The sequence below is a fragment of the Onychomys torridus genome, chromosome 23 (genome assembly GCF_903995425.1).
Source record: "Onychomys torridus chromosome 23, mOncTor1.1, whole genome shotgun sequence".
In the NCBI taxonomy this organism is placed as follows: domain Eukaryota; kingdom Metazoa; phylum Chordata; class Mammalia; order Rodentia; family Cricetidae; genus Onychomys; species Onychomys torridus.
This window is the reverse complement of record NC_050465.1, coordinates 40545665-40566758: the sequence shown is the minus strand read 5'-3', so window position 1 is coordinate 40566758 and position 21094 is coordinate 40545665. Positions and strand designations below refer to the sequence as shown.

The window sequence follows — 21094 nt, the reverse complement described above, 5'->3', positions numbered from 1 at the left end:
GTAAAGTTGGGTGAGTCATAAGGGGGAGAAGATTTGTAAGGACTTGAGGGTTTAAAAATTATTTTAAAGAATAAAAATATAAGAAAAGAGTGACCTACCCTTAGCTAAATCTTCTTACCATTAGCAGGGACTATGAGGAAAGGTACCCATGCTGGGATTGCCCCTGCTTCATCCTCAAATAGATCATCTTCGGTTGTGTGTCTTACCCATTGCAACAGTATGGAATTGCTGCTGTCCAGCTCATCTTCATATCTGTCAGATCCCTATGTAGGTGCTAATCACGTTGTGTGACTTTTATTGTGAAGAAATGGACAGACATCTCTTAGCCCTGGCTAGGGTGGGTCTAAAGATAGACCAGAGAAACCTTTCTACTCAAGTCTGGCTTGGTGAGTTTAGCAGAGCTGCTCATACCTGCATGGGTGGAGGATTACCAGCAGGAGCATGGGTGACTCAAAAGGAACTACGTCACTGAAAAGTTCTGCCTAAGATGGTGATAGCACACAACAGCTTTGCCTGCAGGCCTTAAACAGCGTGCAGGCGGCACCATCAGAAAGACTCCACTTCTGCAGTGACTTTCTGTGCTTACATGATCCTTCGGAGGAGACTCTTGGGTAATAACTTAGAGAGCTTCCTGACTCCCAGAGTCATCTTCCTTCTCCCTCCAGGAGGGAGTGTTTCAGTGCAGAGGAAACAACTGTATAACATTCATGAATCAGCAGAAGAACTAACACTGTTAATAGAGCTATTACCAAAAAAGGATTTGCAAACTCAATGTGTAATGCTCATCAGATTTCCAGTAATGTTCTTCCCAGATACAGAAAAGGAAATCCTAGAATTCATATGGCAATCAAAATACTCAGAATGGTCAAAGTAGTCCTGAGTAAAAGGAACACTGCAGGAGTCATCCAATGCCTTACTTTATAAGACCGTTGTAAAATTGACACAGGGACCAATGGAATAGACTGAGGAGGTCTAGAAATTGGACCAAGTGTCTGCATTCATCTGAGTCTTGACACAGGAAAAACACAGCCTCTTTAATAAGTAGTGCAAAGAAAACTGGATATCCACACGCAGAATACTGAAATGGGTTCAACACACCCCCAAAAATGAATCAAGCAGAAAACTAATAGACTATAAATGACAAAAAAGCAAACAATCTGGTCAATAAATGGTCAGTGTAGATAAATTGACAGTTTCCAGGTTAAAAAAAAAAAAAAAAAAGAGGTACAGATAGTCAATAAATGCTTGAAACAAAAGATTCAAACTTAGGCATCAGAAAAATGGAAGTCAAAACTACAATGAGATTTAATTTCACCACAAGAAACAACAAATCATGCTGGAAACGATGTAGAGGAAAGGAACCCTTATTCACTGCTGATGAGGCTGTACATCAGTGTAACCACTATGAAAAGCAGGGTGGAACTCCTAAAATCAGAACTACCATGACTCAGCTGTGCCACACTGTTGTATGGAATCTACCAAGAAGTCAATCAACATATAAAGAAAAGTAACCTATATACAAGTTTTACTCCGCTCTAAAGAAGAATGAAATTATGTCATTTGCAGGAAGTTAGATGGAACAGAAGATCATCATGTTGTGAAGTAATCCAGACCCACAAAAACAAGTAAAAGAAAAAGCATATCCTATCTCATATGCTTAAAAACTACTAAGTGTGTTAAAAGAAGGAAAAAGGATGGGACAGTAGGAGAGTGTAGGGTGATTATGATCACCTTGTAAAGCACATTGTATGTCTATATGGAGGTGTCATAATGAAATTCTTACTTTGTACAAGTAATACGCACTTGAAACTACTCTAAGTAGTTTGTCCCAACAAACAATTTGAAGTTAACGTTCAGAACTGGAGAAGTTGGGTATAGCAAGTCTATGGTAAACCAATTCTAGAGAATAGCAACCTCCTTTTCTCTACCTGTGTACTACAAATGCAAAACTGACTCACTGCTTCTGAGTGAGAAGAAAACCCCAACCCATTATGGATCTCTTTCAGTGTCTCCTTTATGAGAAGCTGATAAACACAAAAAGGGATTCTCTATTCCTATAGCCTTAAAAATAAGTAACAGGTTTGTATATTCTTTGGGGCTTAGAGTATGGCTATTTCATGATTGCAAAGGATTTGTAAGGCCCTGTATTGAATCACCAGTATTGCACATAAAAAAAATAAAGGTTTTATATATAATCTTGATAAAATTTCCTTATCAAGTTATGATTTGTAAGCCGGGCAGTGGTGGATCATGCCTTTAATCCCAGCACTTGGGAGGCAGAGCCAGGCAGATATCTGTAAGTTCAAGGCCAGCCTGGTCTACAGAGCAAGATCCAGGACAGGCACCAAAACTACACAGAGAAACCCTGTCTTGAAAATATATATATGATTTGTAGATATTTTCTCACATCCTGTGGGTTAAATTTCACTTCGGTGATGGAATTCTTTATAGCAGTCAAACTTTTAGGTGTTTTGACAAGGTCCTGTTTATCCAGCTCTCATTAGTATTGTTCCTTTGGTATGTGGCTTGGGGCTGGTTGGGTGGGTGGGTGGTTGGTTGGTTGGTTGGTTGGTAGGTTGGTTGGTTTTCTAGACAGGGTTCCTTTATGTAGTCTTGGCTGTCCTAGAACTCACTTTGTAGACCATGCTGGCCTCAAACTCAGAGATCCATCTGCCTCTGCCTCTCAAGTGCTGTGATTAAAGGCCTGTGCCACCATCACCCAGTTGTTACCACTATTTTTAAGGTGTAACTTTTAAAATATTGCCTAATTCAAAGTCATGAAGATTTCTACCTTTGTGTTCTAATTCTTTAAGAATTTTATTATTTTAGCTTTTGTGTTTAGAGCTCTAATCCATTTTGAGTTAACTTTTATACATTCCTTGAAAACTGAGCTTCATTCTTTTGCATGGAAATGTCTGGTTTTAGCCCTGTGTGTAACCTAGGTGTGTGTTTGTTCTCATTTTAGGCCCCAGCTCAGTGTTTACCAGGGCAGTGGCAGTGGGGGGTTCCCCAGGTAAATATCAACCTCCATTGTCTAATTTAAAATCTTTCTATTCACTGTTTTTATTAAAAATCCCTGGAAACTAAAGTCACAATAAGTAGTCTACTCCCTCGGTTGTAAAATGGATGTCGTGATGTTAGAACCTTGTAAGTTCTCTTCCAGGATTTTTGGGAAGATGAAATGAGATTGTGTTAGTGGAAAACATTTTATAAAGGAGTGCTATACAAACATAAAGAATAATTGTGGTACTTTTGTTGTTGGAACCGTTGGCATTTTTCTAGCTTCATTTCAGATTTTACTTTAGTTTGTCCCATGGTCCTAATAAAAACAGGTTGCGTATCCATTATCTGAAGTGATTGAGACCAAAACTGTTTCAATACTTTGGAATTTGGGGATATTTATATAGCTATTATTGGATAAATACTCCTAATCCAAAATCCAAACTCTTCTCTAAAATCTGGAGTCTCAATGGTGTTAACTTGTACAGTTTTCCAATTTTTCCCTAATAAATTGTATACTACCAAAAAATTATTTAGTGATATTTCCTTACACCTATGTGAAATCAAAAAATTGAAAGTAGACACTTAGACCAATTTAAATATGATCGGTCTATTACTGTAACTTTTCATGATATCAGTATATCTATAATTATTGTCTTTCTCTGAGGTTCTGAGGCACTATAAACATTCAGTACTTGCCATTAATAAAGATTCTTAATAATTCCTATATACCTGAAATGGATGACAACTTGGATTTCCTACTCTGTTTCTAAGACAATTCTATGCTATCCCTGAAAAGTCATTTTAGGAAAGTATGCAACAAATTTTTTTTTTCATTTTAGGGTCTGTCATTTTTGCTTAGCAGAAATAACTAATCATATTTGTATAACAAGGATCATTTTGTGTTTTAGTCCCCTGCCTCTTCTGCTCCATTCCTATATCTGCAGCCCTCTGAGGTTATTTATCAACCAGTAGAAATTGCACAAGATGGTGGCTGTGTTCCTCCTCCACTGTCTCTGATGGAAGCCTCCGTCCCAGAGGTACACATTCATCTTTTTCTTTGTTTCTATTTGCTCAGGGTTGGAAATTGAACCCAGGGCCTTGTAGGTTCTAGAAAAATACACTGCAACTGAGGTACATCCCCAGCTCCATTTGTGGTAGTGATTGGTCTGTAACTGCCTTGTATAGACATTTAGTTCTTTTTTATTTGTTGAAGATCATCATTAAAATTGCTTATTTTATGTTTTCTCTGGTTTATTTGTATTTGCCATTTTTATTCTAAGAGTGTTGCTTCTTCATCTTAGAATTTTTCAGTAACTACTTCTGAATCACTTTCCAAGTTTTTTTTACGTTTTAAGGTATCAGATATTTGCACTTATTTTCTTGTCAACCTGTGTTGTTGTTAAATGATTTGTCAGTTAAAAGCATATAATCCTTAAGCCATTATAAAATTAAAAATTCTTTCTATACTAATGTAAATTATTAACTACAAATTATAAATATTATCTTCAATGTCTTTAAGTTAATTCCTCAGTGTGTCACTAATAACATCATCTGTGTGCCGGAACTGTGCAGGTGATGTGATATGTTTTAAGTCAGCCCCTGGCTGAGTGTGTTGTTTTGTTATCTCTATAGTACTAAGGCTTGTAACGTAATTTTATCCTGAAACAGTAATTTCCAGTTAGATCTTAGTGTTTTTGCTCTCCACACTTTTACTAGAATTTCTCCATTCTGTCTTATCCTTCATTTACTTTTTTGTGTTTCCTCTTTTCCAGATTTAGTGAAATATAATTGAGTATAAATGTTGTACTGTAAATATTTTTTGACTTATCTGTAGCACCTTTGAGAGGTAACTATTATCTTTTTACACATTCTTTCCCGGATCCCCTAATTCTTTTCTACCTTTCAAAACTAAGATTCTTGAAAGATAGGCTGTATTCAATATTTATTATGTTCAGCACCATTTCATTCCACACCTGCTGAAGCTGCCTTTAAGAAGGCTCCTTAATGACATCCAAATTACTAAATATTTTGTAATCTCCCTTTGTAATCTCACTTAACCTTTCAGGAGCACCATACATATTCCATGATCTGTCTGACACCTGTGTTTACACAGCACTGATGGCTCCTGGAATTCCTTTACCAGAATTTCTTTTCCTTTGTAAGCTGACCTTTTGCTCCCTCTCATGTCTGGGTCTCCCTGCAGTCTGATGCCATCCTCTTCATATCTGTGTGTCAGCATCATCCTTGAGTTTTGTGTCACTGTCTATCTAGAGCAGTAGAGCACCTGGAAGGGAGAAGAACAAATGCACACGTCCTGGAGGTGTAAATTTATATCAGGTTTGGAAGACGTGGTGCTAAAAATATTACAACTTCAATAACTGAATAATTAGCATACTTCAGATAACATTTGGTATCCATTGGTTTAACTATAAACTTATATCGTTACCCATTCATCTGTTGGTCGGTAACCAGGCTTTCTATTTTGAATAGACCAGCAATAAACACGGGTATGCAAGTATCTCTGCGTAGGATATAGAATCGCTTGGATATAGGTCCAGGGTTGGTATAGCTGGGTCTTATAGTAGTTCTATTTTTAATTTTCTGAGAAACCTGTATACTGATTTCCACAGTGATAGTACCAGTTTACAGTACCAAAAAGCCCCTCTTTCCCCACACCCTTATCTGCATTGCTTACTATTTAAATATAAATTTTAAATGATCTGCCCTCTGTATATTGCTCTTCTGCCTTATTTATTGTACCCCTTAGTGTATAATGTTCTATCAAACAACCTAAGTAAGCCTCACAGAAGAGATGTCTTACTTATGCTTTCCCATACTGTGTCCCCAGTACCACTAGGGTATCAAACATCAGTACCACTAGGTAATTTTTTATGACCATCATCCTCAATATTTTTTTCTTTTTCTTTTCTTTTTTTTTTGAGACAGGGTTTCTCTGTGTAGCTTTGGAGCCAGCCTTTCCTGGGACTCACTGTGTAGCCCAGGCTGTCCTACAACTCACGGAGATCCGCCTCCGCCTCCGCCTCCCGAGTGCTGGGATTAAAGGCATGCACCACCACCGCCCAGCCTCCCCAGTTGCATAATGTTTTAGTATTTTTTGAGTAATAATTATTCTCCATACATCATACACATGACTCACAGGAGATGTGATGATTTAGAGTAATGTCTGTTCCTTGATCAGACAGTAAGTTCATTAATCATAATGAATGGGTTTTTGAATGTGGCAGCAGACATATCACATAGTAAGTGCTGAATAACTATTTTAGTAATGAAAATAACCCTCTTTTTTTTCTTCCCCTCCTCTCCTTTCCTCGCTGCCTCTTGTACAGCCGTATTCTGACCATGGAGTCCAAGCAGCGTACCACCAGGTCTATGCTTCCAGTGCCATTGCTATGCCTGCGCCCGTGATGCAGCCTGAGCCCATTAAAGTAAGGAGTTCAGTTTGAGTTCTTTTGGCTTCCCTTCCACTATGCTCTGGACATTTTTATACCAGCTGTGATCCAAAAAGTACAGTTAGTGAAGGAAACAAATTCTAAATTAACTATCATTCCTATTAACTAATTTTGAAATGTTATAAATCATTCATGGTCAAAGTGTTTTATTTGTTGTGATAAAGAGATCCATAAACTTAAGTTTATCATTTTAACTATTTTAAGTGTCTTTAAGTATATATTCACAGCACTGTGAAAATTATTACCAGAATTCCTAACCTTTTCCACTACCACAAGTAGAAACTGTTCTCATTACACAGTAAATTCACCTTCCTTTTTGTCTTCTCTGAAGTCCCTGGTAACCTTGAATATCTCCTTATATATAATTTTCCTGTTCTGGATGTAGCACATAGGATTATTGGTGTCAATAATACAGAGTATTTTTAGGGAGGTGAAACAGCCAATCATCTCCACTTTGTGTTTAATATATTTGTGTTTGCTGAATCAGATTCAGGCCAGAAAATAGGATAGCACACAATTAAATCTAATCTAATTAGACTCATGTGTATATTCTCTATATTTTGGTCCTCAGCTCTGAAGCAAGAGATTCTCTTCCTTAATTTTACTGGGTTTTTTAGTGAGGCTCAGGATCATCACCATGTCAGAGAAATAACTTCATCGTAAAGAATTGCAGATTGATTAACTGTTTGGGTGGTAACATGAATTTCTGTCCACTTTAGTTTAGTGGAATAAGGAAGTATACTCTGCAGTAAATGAAAGAAAATAGCTGTGTTTGCACTCCTATTCATATGTGTTGAACTCTATATTAATAAAGAGCCTCTATCCACTCATGCTCCTGCCCCACCCCCACCCAATAACCGTTCACTGCCATGACTACTCAGTGCAGCCCTTCATTTCCTATGCCATTGTACTATGGATATGAAATAAGACCCCAACTTTGGTTTCACATTAAAATCTACAATGTTAATAAGACTCACCTCTAGAGGCTTCATTTTCAGTATTGTTTGTAATATGAATCTTAAAGAATCTTATTAATAATATCAAACCCGAGGCCAGTTATTGGGGTGAATGCTGGAAGATCGGAGAAGCAGAACAAGCCACAGCTATCTCACCTTGCTAGTTCCTCAGGTGATCCTGTTTCCTCAGGCTGGAAGCTTCTGAGTCCTCCTCCACATGAATCTCAGCTGAACTGTGTTGCTCCAAAGCCTGAACGCTTAACCAACCAAATGCTTAACTAACTTAGTTCCTGGTCCTCACGCCTTATATACCTTTCTGCTTTCTGCTATCACTCCCTAGGATTAAACGCTGGATTTCTGTGATTAAAGGTGTGTGTCACCATGCCTGGCTGTTTCTAATGTGGCCTTGAACTCAGAGATCCAGAGGTATTTCTGTCTCTGAAATGCTAGGATTAAAGGCATGTGCTACCACTGCCTATCCTCAAGTTTAATATTGTGGCTGTCCTGTTCTCTGACCCCAGATAAGTTTATTAGCCTGCATAATACCACAATTGTTAGAAAGTCTTCTAAAACAGACTTCCCTTATGATAACATCATCAATTGCTGGTATATGTGTACATAAAGTATTGGATATACATGTCAGGGAGGAAGGGAGGGGGAGGGGGAGCATCAAAATCATTGAAATTACCGCTTAAATATTTCAAGTAGGAGACGGGGTGGTGAGTGGTACTAATAATGTTCATTTAAAGTTTGATTTTTGACTTGAAGAGTATGCACATTTCTAAGTTGTCTTCAGTCTCTAAGTAGGTAACATCAGAAACTGTAAAAAGAAACTCACCTTAGTCTTAAATTTAGTCATATAGGACTTACTCTTTTGTTGAACACTGAAAAAAATTAATAAATTTTCAAATGAAAAACTGGAATTCAGGACTATCATATAAGAAGTTTATACTTCCTTTTGTGTTTCAATAAAAGGTAGCATTTCCTGTGTATTTTATACCCAAAATGTCTTGGTGGTGCCAGTCATTGATCCCATGACCTCATAACATCTTGCCAAGCACTCTACCACCAAAATACTATAATCAGAAAATTTTAGGTAAGAGTCCCCTCTGCATTATATAATTAATTGTTTGTTCTTCAGTGATTTGGTGGCTCTCAGTAAAAAGCTTTGTCTGTCTCAGGGACAGAAATTCCACTATCACTTCCATAGTTGTGTAGAACTTCACAACAATGCTTTACTATACAGGTTTGGTTTGGTTTTTGTCTTTCAAGACAGGGTTTCTCTGTGTAGTTTTGGTACCTGTCCTGGAACTCACTCTATAGCCCAGGCTGGCCTCGAACTCACAAAGATCCGCCTGCCTCTGCCTCCCGAGTGCTGGGATTAAAGGCCTGCTATACAGATTTTACTGCACAAAAGATTAACCACTTTTGTTTGTACTGCATTAGTATTATAAACACAGAAATCTTAATGTGCAAATGTTATATCATTAGAAACATCTTTTTTATAAAACATATTAAACCAACTTTAAAATATTAATGGACACTTAAAATATCCGCTGTTTTCTCCCTATGTAAATTTTTCCTGGCACTAAAGCCCTCGGTGTCTTTTTTTAGAGTTTGATTCTTTTGATTCTTAGTTTTATAGGAACAGGTCACTTTGAAAACTGGTGAGAAGGTTGGCAGTCTAGTTTGGTGCCTGTGCTGCAGTTAAATACTCTGGACAGAAGCAGTTGGAAGAAAGGGTTCATTCAGCAGTTACAGTTTCAAGTTCTAGTCCCACCATTTTGAGGAAGTCAAGCAGCCGGTCACATGACAGCCACTGCTAAGAGCAAAAGGAGAATAAGCTCGTCCTTCCTTGCTGGCTCCTTGCGCTTAGCTAGCCTTCTTCACTCTTGTACAGCCTAAGGATGGCCTCTCAGATGTGTCACCCACAATGGATTGGGCCTTTGAACATCAGTAAACAACAAGGCAGTCCCTCAGAGACATACCACAAGCCAACCTGAGCACAGGCCTTCCTCATCTAAGACTCCCTTCCCAGGCAGTTCTAGGAAGTATCAAGTTGACACATACAATGAACCAGCATAGTTGATCAGTGGGTACTATGCTAAAGTTATTTCTACTGTTAGGATGAAATACCCTGATAAAGAAGAACTTTGAAAAGAAATTGGGTTATTGGGCTTACAATTCCAGCTTACAGCCCATCATTTCAGGAAAGTCAACGCAGGAACCCAAGCAGCTTGTCAAATCATATCCATAGTTAGAAACAGAATAAATGCATCCTTGCATGCTGTTTGCTTGGTACCACTGCCCAGGGCATGATGCTGCTCACAGTGGGTTGGATAAGTTAGCAGTCAAGACAATTTCCCACAAACATGTCCAAAGGCCAACCTGATGTAGGTGATCTCTTGTTGGGGATGTGTCAAGCTGACATGGAAAGCCGTTACAGGTAGGACATCACACTTAATAGCAAAGGCTCTTGTGTACCATTGCACAGGGGTAATTGTGGGTCACAGGAATGTACTGCATTTTTTTAAGTTAGGAGAAAAAGCTTTGGATTCTTTTACCATTAAAAAAGGAAAATGTGGCTTAGTGAGGTAGATTAGATGGTTAAGAGTACAAACTGGGGTTGGGGATTTAGCTCAGTGGTAGGCCCTGGGTTCGATCCTCAGCTACACACACACACACACACACAAGAGTACAAACTGCTCTTGCAGAAGATTGAATTTCCGTTTCCAGTGCCCATATTGGGGGCTCTTTGGAAAGACAGTATAATTTGGAAGTAAATTGGAATGGGATTTGACTGCCACAAGTGTTTCCCTCTCTCTTGGAATAGCCACACACGTAAAAATTGCAGACTGTCTGTGCAGAAATATTCTACTACCGCTGTGTTCTTCCATTCTTTTGTTTCAGTACCGTTAATACTTTTTATAAGTCAACTTAGAGGCTAAAGTTGTCTTATAGTCAGCTACTCCTGAGCACAGAGGAAGACAATAAAGTGTTATGCTATAGGGGACAAAGACTGGGGGGGGGGGGGGGGGGGCGGCGCTGATTTTAAAACAAGATTTTAAAAAAATTGTAAGTGCTCTCCATAGTCAAACAATATTCCTTCAATTAGGTAGCATACTTTTACTCATAGAACTATGCAACAGTAACTGTGGAGTTAAACAGTAGAAATGCCTAGGTTCCGTGTGCATAAAAATTCCTTGTTTATGACAATCTAAGACAGTAAAGTGAATCATAGTCTTGAGAAACCAGTATATTTAAATTGTCAACTGGAAGTAAACAAAAATGTTTAGGGTCAATAGAAAACTGCTTACATATAACAAAGGCATTGTTGCATAGCTGCTCCTCAACTTGCAAAGTTGTATCTATCCCAAAAATATCATAAGATGAAATATATCAGGGCTGGAGTGGTAGAAAGCAGTTAAGAGCACTTGCTGCTCTTGCAGAGGACCTGAGTTTTTGATTCCCAGTACCCACATGGTAGCTCACAACTATCTATAGCTTCAATCCCAGGGGATCTGACCTCTTTTTCTGACCACTGTGGGCACCAGGTGTGCACATATATACATACACAGAAAATAAATAAGTATTTTTTAAAAGAAAATGTAACTCAATGTGTTTAGTTCACCTCACCTATTAAATCTCATAACTTAGCAACTCAGTAGACTGCAGAGTATCAGTTATGTCCTAGTGATTTCATGGCTTACGTGAAGTTGTGCCAACATTAAGGATATCATGGTACATATTGAGTCCAGGAAAATCAAAATTTCAAACTAGAACTATGATTTCCACTAATTGAGTATGACCTTTGTACCATCTCAAATCAATATATCAGAAATCAAACCATTGTAACTTGTGTTCCATCAGTATATACCAGCTCTATCATATGCTCTAAAATAATACAGGATTTAAACTTTTAATAAAGTTATAATTTACTTGCTGCTGTTAAGATAATATGTAGTTTCTCATTTTGTTGTCTTTGCTTTTCCTAACATGTTGAAATTAAATCTAAGATGGCCTCCAAAGAGCCAACCTGAACATTACATCCCTTGTTATACTATGAAATATTAATAGTGATAAACTAAAAAATAAGGCCTCTATACTGTCTTTAATATCTTTGTAGCAAGAAGGAATGCCATACTGATTCTTGATGGTGTCACTGCTCCAATTACCTACATTTAATCTCTGGGTTCAAGGAAAATAGCTACTAAGATTCTACATTGAGGGTTTTTGTTTTTGTTTTTATTTAGATTATTTTATATGTGTGGGAGTTTTGCCAGCATGTATGTATGTGCACCAACTGTGTGCCTGGTGCCTCAGAGGTCAGAAGAAGGCATTGGTTCCCCTGGATCAGATGGTTGTGAACCACCATGTGGGTCTGGGGATTGGTTGAATCCAGGTCTCTGCAAGAGCAACAAGTGCTCTTAGCCACTGAGCCAACTCTATAGCCTTGTACATTGAGTTTTATTCTGGTTCAGAGACAGACACAGACCTCGAGAGTCTACTGATAGGAGTACATTACAGCATACTTTGTTTCCCTTATAGTCTCTCTATGTTAATCAGACTTTTCATGTGACAAGTGATTGAAAGAACAACTTGATTTTTAACAATACAACAAAAACTTTATTTTTGGCTTGATAGTTTCATGGTTTCAGAGGTTTCTACCCATAATCTTTGGCTCCACTGACTCTAGACCAATGATGAGGCAAAATATGGTGGGCCAGAAGTAGAGGATACAAAAAGATACAGCCCACAAAGACACACCCACAGTGATCTAGTCCTTCTTGCTAGACCTTACCTCCTAAACTTTCCAGAACCTACTAAAATAGTGGCACTAGCTAAGAACCTAATCTTCTAGAATGAGCCTATGTGGGACATTCATATTCAAACTGTACCATTTTTGCCCCCAGACTCCAAAGACTACATCTGTTTGATAATGCAAAATGCATTTAGTACATCTCTAAGAATTCCCATAATCTTAACACTTGCAACGTTGTCCAAAAGTTAGGTTGACAGTCTCTTGTGCTCAGTTGGAGGAGTGTTAGCATGTGCTAGACATGCCTAGCATGTCACAGCACTAAACTCCAGCACTTCTCTGATACCAGTTTTCTTCTGTGTTGTACATACCTTTTGTCATTCTGAGGGAAGATAATGGGATAGAAACAACTCAAAGAGAGGAAGGACATGTTTTGTCTCCTTGTCTCAGCATATTCAGTCTGACGCTGTTGATTCTGCACAGACTGTTCACTTCATGATGGGTGGGAAACAGAAAAAGAGAGAGGGGCCTATGACAAAATATAGCCCCAAGGATCCCAAGTAACCAAACTTGTTTCAGCTAGACACCACCTCCTAAAGTTTGCAAAACTTCCTAAAATAGTGCCACAAGCCAGAGACCAGTCCTTCCTTCAACAGTGAGCCTGAGGAGGTTAGCTCAGATTCAAACTATAACATAATGTTTTTAAAATATTCTGAGAATAATTCTGAGAGCCTCAGTAGGCTGCTGAAAGAGCTTATGACATGAATACATTAAACTAGTTAAGAACCTCTCAGTTGCTACCTATATTGGCACACATCTCTAATCCTAGCACTTGAGAACTCAAGTTAAGAGAATCATAAGTTGTAGGGCAGCCTTGGCTATGTAGTGGACCCCATCTAGGAAAATGAGCTTCTGTATTAGAGTCACTTTATTTTACTTGTGACAAATTTTTATGAGAAAGAATCTCTTTAATTAAATCTTCCTAATTCTCTTTTTTGTTGTTGTCTGTTGTTGTTCATGTTGCTGGGGACCAAAACTAGAGCCTTAAGCTTGCTAGGCAAGCATTTAGCCCCTTAGTTAAAGCCTTAGCCTTTCTGTCTTCTGAATTCTAAGACAATACTTGGATCTTTCATACTGCACTGGTGAAATTATTCAAACTATATAAACAGTGATACAGGCAACTAGTGAGAAAGAATAACAACCAAATATGAAAAATACAGTTTACTACATGAAATAAATGCACAGTTCTACAACAAACATTCTAACAAATGTAGCTTTCTGTATAAAACCGTACTAGTCTTAGAGGTAAAAAGTCAAAGTTTGTATCTGGTGTGTAGTCCCAGAACTCAAGAAGCTAAGGCAAGAGAATTGTATGTTCAACATTAACCCAAGCTACATAATTAGACACTGTCTCAAAAAAAAAAAATTCTTAGTAGTATTAAAAATGACGAAATCCTGCTACTTGCAACATGTATGAAACCTATATGTAAAAACCAACATATGTAAAAATAATTATAAGTAAAATAACCCAGGCACAAAAACCTAAGTACTGCATGATATCACTCTTGAAATCTGAGAAAATTGATCCCATGGAAGCTGCAAGTAGAATGGTAGTTACCTGTAGCTGAGGTTTTCCTGGTCCTGCCCGGCTCCTGTGGCCTTGCGGTCGCTTAGACTCAAGTAAACACACAGAGGCTTATGTTAATTAAAACTGCTTGGCCATTAGCTCAAGCTAAGTATTGACTAGCTCTTACACTTAAATTAACCCATAATTTTTATTTATGTTTAGCCACGTAGATTGGTACCTTTTCTCAGTTCTGCCTTCACATCTTGCTTCCTATGTGTCTGGCTGATGACTCCTGACATCAGAATTCTCTTCTCTGCTTGTCCTGCCTATACTTTCTGCCTGGCTACTGGCCAATCAGCATTTTATTTATTAACCAATCAGAGCAACACATTCACAGCATACAAAAAGACCTCCCTAGCACTTCCCCTTTTCGTTTTTTTTCAAAAAGGAAGGTTTTAACTTTAGTAAAATTACATATAACAAAACAATTATCAAGCAAGAATTATAGTTATAATATCTAGTCTATTTGCATTTGGCAAAATTAAAGAAGATACTCTATCCTGTATTTGTGAGTCCAAGGCTTCATATCTAATTTATCTTTTATCATAACTAAGGAAATTATAGCTATCTAGTCTTCAACTACATCAAAGACCTCAGAAGGATATAATACTACCTAAGTAAATAGGAAGAGCATTGTAAGCAACTTCCAAAAATCTAGAATGACAGAGACACCTGCTGCCTGGACAGTTACCCAAAGTTCTTCTGCAGTATTGGGGCATACATTCTTCAGCCTACAGGCCTAGAGTCTCTCAGTCACTTCTCTCTGTGTCCTGCAAAGCAAGAACCTGAAGGACCATTTTGCCTTGCAAAGTTCAGTGGTCACCTTCCTATGGGTCCTGCATGTCCAGTTGACATAACATTTTGTCAAGCAATCCAGTCAAGAACAGTTTCTTGCCTAAATGGCTATTTTTGCCAAGAAGAAGATAAATTCCATGTGGAGTGTCTTCAATGCCCATCCTCCTCTCTGAAGTAAATGGGTCCCGCCAGGAGCAGACATGTTTCACTGTCCAAAAAGTCTTAAGTTTTTCAAACATTTTAAATGTCATATTCTGTAAGTCTTTGAAGTTTTTGACAATTACATATCTATCTGAAATATATCTATGTATACTAAAAAACTAACATGACTATAAATTTGATTATCATAGATGATTAACTATTAATCCCTATTTCTTAATGATACATTACAATTTAAATAAGTTATATACACATAATACCTTAAACAAGAGTAAAAATATACATACAGTATAACAAAATTAACTTTAAATTTGTATCAGTAAACTAAAATCTATAGCAATGTAAAACATTTTTAAACAAGTTGTTGCTTTTTAAAAATAGGTTCAATAATCTACTTTCATCATATCATATCTATATTCTATATTTCTATATCACATCCTCCTTTTTTCTTTTAGAAAGAGATTGATTGGGCTGGAGAGATGGCTCAGCCATTAAAGACTAGGCTCACAACCAAAAATATAAAAATATAAGAAAGAGATTGATTATGACAAATAACAACTTGTAACCAACAATCTAAACAAAGACAAACATCCATAATCCATTTTTTTGGGGAATGTGAGCATAGTTTTCTAGGCTACTTCCTGCTGATAGAGGATGCTGTGTTCTTATGGAGATCCTGAGAAAATTAAGAATTATGGCCAAGTCCTGACTGGAATAGTCTGTGAGGCTGCATTATCTGAGCCAGTTGCATTGAAACTGTTCTGGATGTTGGATCATCTGGGCCATGGTGTCATCAGAGACCTTTCAGGGGTTCTTGGCTGGTCAAACCTGACATACCTTAATCTGGAACAAATCCATACCCTCTTGCTTCCTGTGGAAACAAAAGCAGAACCTCCTTTCCAAAGAGACATATCCTTAGATCCAAATTTTGAAATCAAGTACCTTTAAAATAGACATACTGGTTTAACTCAGCAGCTTTTACAATCAAATATCTTTCTGCAGTTAAAAGTCCCAAAGACAACACAATCCAGATTCTCTGTGTAATATCCATCTTTACGTGGCTTATTTTTTATACTACCTTTACTGTCTCTTTAAAGACTTTATTTTTTAAAACTATTTATTTATATAACTGTCTGTATTCATTTTCTTCTCTCTTCCAAGCCCATGTACATTTTTACACACATTATAAACCATGTAAAGTCTTAGTCTATCTGAATTGCCTTATTGTGTAACTGTTGCTTTAAACTGTAATGGCTAGTACTGAAGCAGAAGCCTTTGCTGCTGACCCCTCCCATTTCACCTTCCTAACATGGCAGAGGTAATTCACCTCCAGCTCAGGGAGCCATGCTCTCCTCTGACTCGGGGAGGCAGTGGGTGTATGCTTTATCCACCAACATAAACCAAAAACCTTTTCTTTCTTTTTTGTTTGTTTGTTTGTCTTTATTAGCAAAGGCCATGCTGCAGGTCAAGCCTACATACCACGAACCTGGCATAGAGTAGCTCAAGCCTGTAGGCTGTGGCTGGTCTGAGAGAGACAACTAAGAAGCTGCTCTTGGTTCCATTTTAGACCCCTTTTTAAAAGTTTTCTCAGGTTTTAGGTGGCAATTCTTGCCCCACACCTTGGCACCATTTGTAGACGAATTTCTAAACAGTCTTATTAAATAAGAAACACAGAGCCATATACAGGGGTAATAGCCAAAAATATCAGAGAACTAGCGAAGAGCCACTGACTAACCTTAGCCTACCACCGCGCCATAGCTTCCCAAGAGAGAACTTCTTCCTGTCTGACCTGCGCTTTTATTGCCTTTCTGTTCTTTTCCAGACCTAGACTAAGTGGGAATAATAAGGGATAAAGAAATGGTGATTATAACAGAAGACAACAGATTTAGTGTACTATTACAAAGTAGTGACTGTATATAACAATAATGTACTATGCATTCAAAAAACTAAAAGTAAATATTTTGAAAGTTTTTACCCTAAAAAAATGTTAAATCTTAGGGAAGATAAAGATGCTTAATCTAACTTCAACATTACACAGTGCATTGAAAACCACAAGAGGTAATTGATTAATACATACAGTTGTTTTTCATGTGATGGTTGAAATAAATTTTAAAATTCAGTATTTCAGAGGAACCTCCTGCTTTTGAAATATTTAGATTTTTGATCAATCTTTCTATAGTAAGTCATAACATGTAAGCTTAACTTACAAAGAAGGTATACAAGAATTGATCTTATGTGTCAACATATATATCTAGGTACGTCTGTTCTTTTTAATCTCAAAGCACTATTTTTAATAGCTTTTTGGGATTTCTAGTAAACTAATTTCTGACTCTGACTTGGACTTTATCAAGGGAAATAGAATTTTTATGACCAATAATCATTTCCTCAACACAAAGTTTCCTTAGTTCAATCTTCTCTAACAACTGTACCACAAGCTGGACTGCTGTAGCAACACACGTTCATTTCTCAGTTTTGGAAGCTGGGAAATCATGCCTGCAGATGCAAGTGTCTATCTTCTCATTGTGAACCGCTTACACAGTGGTTCTCAACCTTCCTAATGCTGCAGTGCTTTGGTACAGTTCATGTTGTGGTGACCCCCAATCATAGATTATTTCATGGCTACTTCATAACTGTAACTTTGCTGCTGTCATGACTTGTAATGTAAATATCTTATATGCAGGATATCTTATATGTAACCCCCAAAGGGTCCAAACTCACAGGTTGGGAAGCTGCTTACAGGGTAGAAGAGAGAGAATGAAAGCAAGCTCCCTTTTATTCTTGTTCTTTTTTTACATTTTTACATTTATTTATTTATAATGCATGAACATATGTAGGTGCACACATATTTAGATTTCAAAAGTAAGATCTTGCAGTACTTAGGTTTTTGTATCTAGGTTATTTTTTTAATAGTGATTTCCAAGTTCCACTACATGTTGCTACTAACGGGATTTCATAATTTTAAAAATACTTTTGATATTTCCAAGAATGTTTGAGACAGTAATTATGTAGCTCAAGTTAGTCTTGAGCCTATAATCCTCCCACACGTTTTTATCATTATCTTTATCGACTTTGTAATAGAACACTGAATCTTCTTGCTCCTGTCTAACTATAATTAAGCACCCATTGATCCACATGTCTCTGTCTTTCCTTCTGCTGTCTTCTTCTAATGCTGGGAAAGAGATGCCATGACCAAGGAATCTTACAGAAGAAAGCAGTTAATTGGGGTTTGATTACAGTTTTACAGGGTTAGTCCATGATCATCAAGTCAGGGAGCACAGCAGCAGGCAGGCATGGTGCTGTAGCAGTTCCTGAGACTTACATCCTGATCACAGGCAGCAGACAGAGAAAGCAAGATGGGTCAGGGCCTGGTGTGGGCTTTTGAAACCTCAAAACCCACCCCCAGTGAAACAAGGCCATACCTCCTAATCCTTCCCAAACAGTTTCACTAACTGAAGACCAAATCCACGACAGGAGCCTTTGGAGTCATTCTCACTTAAATGAGAAAAACCACACCTACTCTTCCAAGTTGGTAACCACCATTCTACTTGCAACTTTTGTGGGATTTGGCCTACAGAATATAGTTGTAATGACCTTTGGGTTAACCCATTGTCAGGTTAATGCATTTTCTTCAAGCCTAATATGAAATATAGTATGTATTTATTGAATGTATTTCTGGGTTTTTTTTATTTGATTTTAGTTTAATGTAGGTTATTTGATCAAACACCTACAGGTTATTCTAATACTGGATTTGCCATAAATTCTTCCTATCCAAAATACCCATCTGAGGTGGAAGAGCAGCAAAAAATTAGAATTAGTTATTTATTAGGTGCAACTGAAAGCAGTCAGTCAGTGAATTAGGCAATTTTAGAAAGACAGAAACTTTGTTTCTCTCGTTTTTAGTTCCTAGATTTTATGCAGATACATAAAGTCATATATGTATATGTGATATAAAATGAAAGTAAACCTGTGTAAACAGATGGGACTAACATTAGGGTGGAGGGATGAGAATAAAAGAAGAGATGGGGGCTATGAATGGGAATCTGTTCAACATATAATAAATACATATACAAAAACTTACATTCTTAATAACTACTGTGAAAGGTTACATGGCATGATAGTCTGATTTTTAAGTAGGATATCTACCTATCATTTAGCACATCTGTTTTTCATATCAGAATTATGTTTCCATTCTTGAGCATTTTCTCTGCATTCTGAGCCTATTATTTCTTCTAATTGAACATCATTTCTCTTTTTTTTTTTTTTTTTGCTGCTGCTCCTTAAAACCCAGACCATCTGAATGGCACCTTACCTTTCATAGCATAAGATTCAATTTATGAGACCATAATCTTTTACAGGATATTTTTCTAAACATTTTTTGAATAACATCTTCTCCCACTTTGAGGATGAGAGTAAGCAGTGGGATTTTATATTATATTACATACATACTCCATTAACATTGTAATTTTACCTGCTTTGGAAAAGCATATGGGTGAAAGATAGGGATTATCTTTCATTCCAAATGAGTTTGTGTTTCTTGTATTGTCGAGTCAAAACACAGTGCATGCTTTCATCCATAGACAGTCATTCCCAGACCCCAGAAAATGCCTCCAACCTCAGCTGTACCGAATGCTAATGTACACAAGCCTTAGTCTGATAACACAGCTAACAGGTAGCTCAGTGGTTGGGAGGATATGCAGCATGGGTGTGATGAGATAAGCAAAGGGATAGTTCACACCCAGAATGTGGTGGAATGAGACAGCATAAGCAATTTAAAACAGATACATTGTTTATTTGTGCGCTGTTCCATTAATGATTTTGGGTCACTGTAAATGATTTGTGATAAACCTTGGAAAAGGAACGTCAGGTGAGGTAGAGATTTCTACATTGGCTACTTGTCTCAGTACTGGAACAAAATGCCTAACAAAGCCTGTCAAAGAACCAAGGACTGGCCTCAAGTTAGACTTGATCATGACGACAGGAGCACCAGGAGCTTGGCAGCTGGTCACACAGTCAGGATGGAGAGATGCATGCTAGTGCTCAGCTTCCCTTCTGGTGTATTCAGTCCTGAACTGCCACCCAAAGTGAGGGTGGCTCTTACTGTCCTGTTAATCTAATCCAGATTACCCCAGACCTGTCCCAGCAGCCAGCCCCATCTAAATGATTCCACAGAAGCTTATCTCCTCAGTGATCCCGTGAAATCCCGTGATTGACAATGTAACCATAACAAACCCGTCTCTGGTCAACTTGACAACTCTCGTGGTTGGGTGTGTTTCATTATCTTGACCCTAGCTGGTGTTTTCTGAGAAGAAATCACAATGGAGAAAATACCTCCATAGAGTGGCCTATATATAGGCAAGCCTGTGGGCATTTTCTTAAGTAGTGGTTGATATGGAGAGTTTAGCCCATTGTAGGGGTGGTGCCTTGGGCTGTATTAGAAAGTGGTCTTGGAGTGGTACCTGTATTATATTAATTATATTATAATATAATTATATGTTAATAATACATATTATGTTAAAGAAAGTGATCTTTGGTTGTGTAATAAAACAGGCTAAGCAGGCCATGAGGAGCAAGACAATAAAAGTATTCCTCTATGACCTCTGCATCAGCTCCTGCCTCTCAAGTTCCTGCCTTGATGGAGTCTGATCTGAGAGTTATAAGCTGAAATAAACCCTTTCTACCCCAGGTTGCTTTTGGTCATGATGTTTTATCACAGCAATAGAGACAACAGCCAAGCATATGACTTTCAAGCCATACTCTTCTGCTCATCCACATGGCCATCACATAATGCAAAATGTATTCACTCCAACTTCAAAAATCCCCGTCATCTTTAACAGTTCCAAAACTGTTGAAAAGTTGCATGCAGAGTCTCTTCTGAGACTCAGGCAATCTCTTTTTTAACTTCAATCCAATCGTTAGTTACATACTTACAATATACAGTGATACAGAGTCAGTATTCCCACTCTAAAAGGGAAGAATGGGGACATGGCAAGGGAAAGATCAGACCAAAGCAAAACCAAAAACATAAGCAAGTAAAACACCAAATCCTTAAGCTCCATGTCCATCATCTGGAGCTCATGATGAAATCACACGGGCTCCAAGGTACATGAATAGCCCTCCTTGGCCCTCCAGCTCAGCTGACTTCAGCACACATAAGCACCCTCTTGAACTGGCTCTGTTTTCTATCTGCACCTTTCTTTGGTAGACATCCTATGGTCCTAGCATCTCCAACATCCTAGAGTCTACATCACAATTTGGACTTTACCTTCACAACTCCACAAAGTCACCTCTCAGAGTCTCTTTGCAAGAACTCTGACCCTGCCACACA

At 37.8% G+C, this 21094-nt stretch overlaps 1 protein-coding gene across 3 annotated transcripts in view; it reads left to right on the top strand.

Annotated features, from left to right (window-relative positions):
• The window catches only part of Boll (boule homolog, RNA binding protein), an 86252-nt gene that overhangs the window by 38470 nt on the left and 26688 nt on the right, over positions 1-21094 (top strand). For 2 of the 3 annotated variants that reach the window (XM_036173560.1, XM_036173559.1), the window contains exons 8-10: positions 2966-3013; positions 3912-4040; positions 6351-6449. In XM_036173560.1, the coding sequence (XP_036029453.1) occupies positions 2966-3013; positions 3912-4040; positions 6351-6449 (276 nt within the window). Of the gene's footprint in view, positions 1-2965; positions 3014-3911; positions 4041-6350; positions 6792-21094 lie in introns of those variants that run through there. The other variant, XM_036173561.1, reaches the window with a different exon arrangement.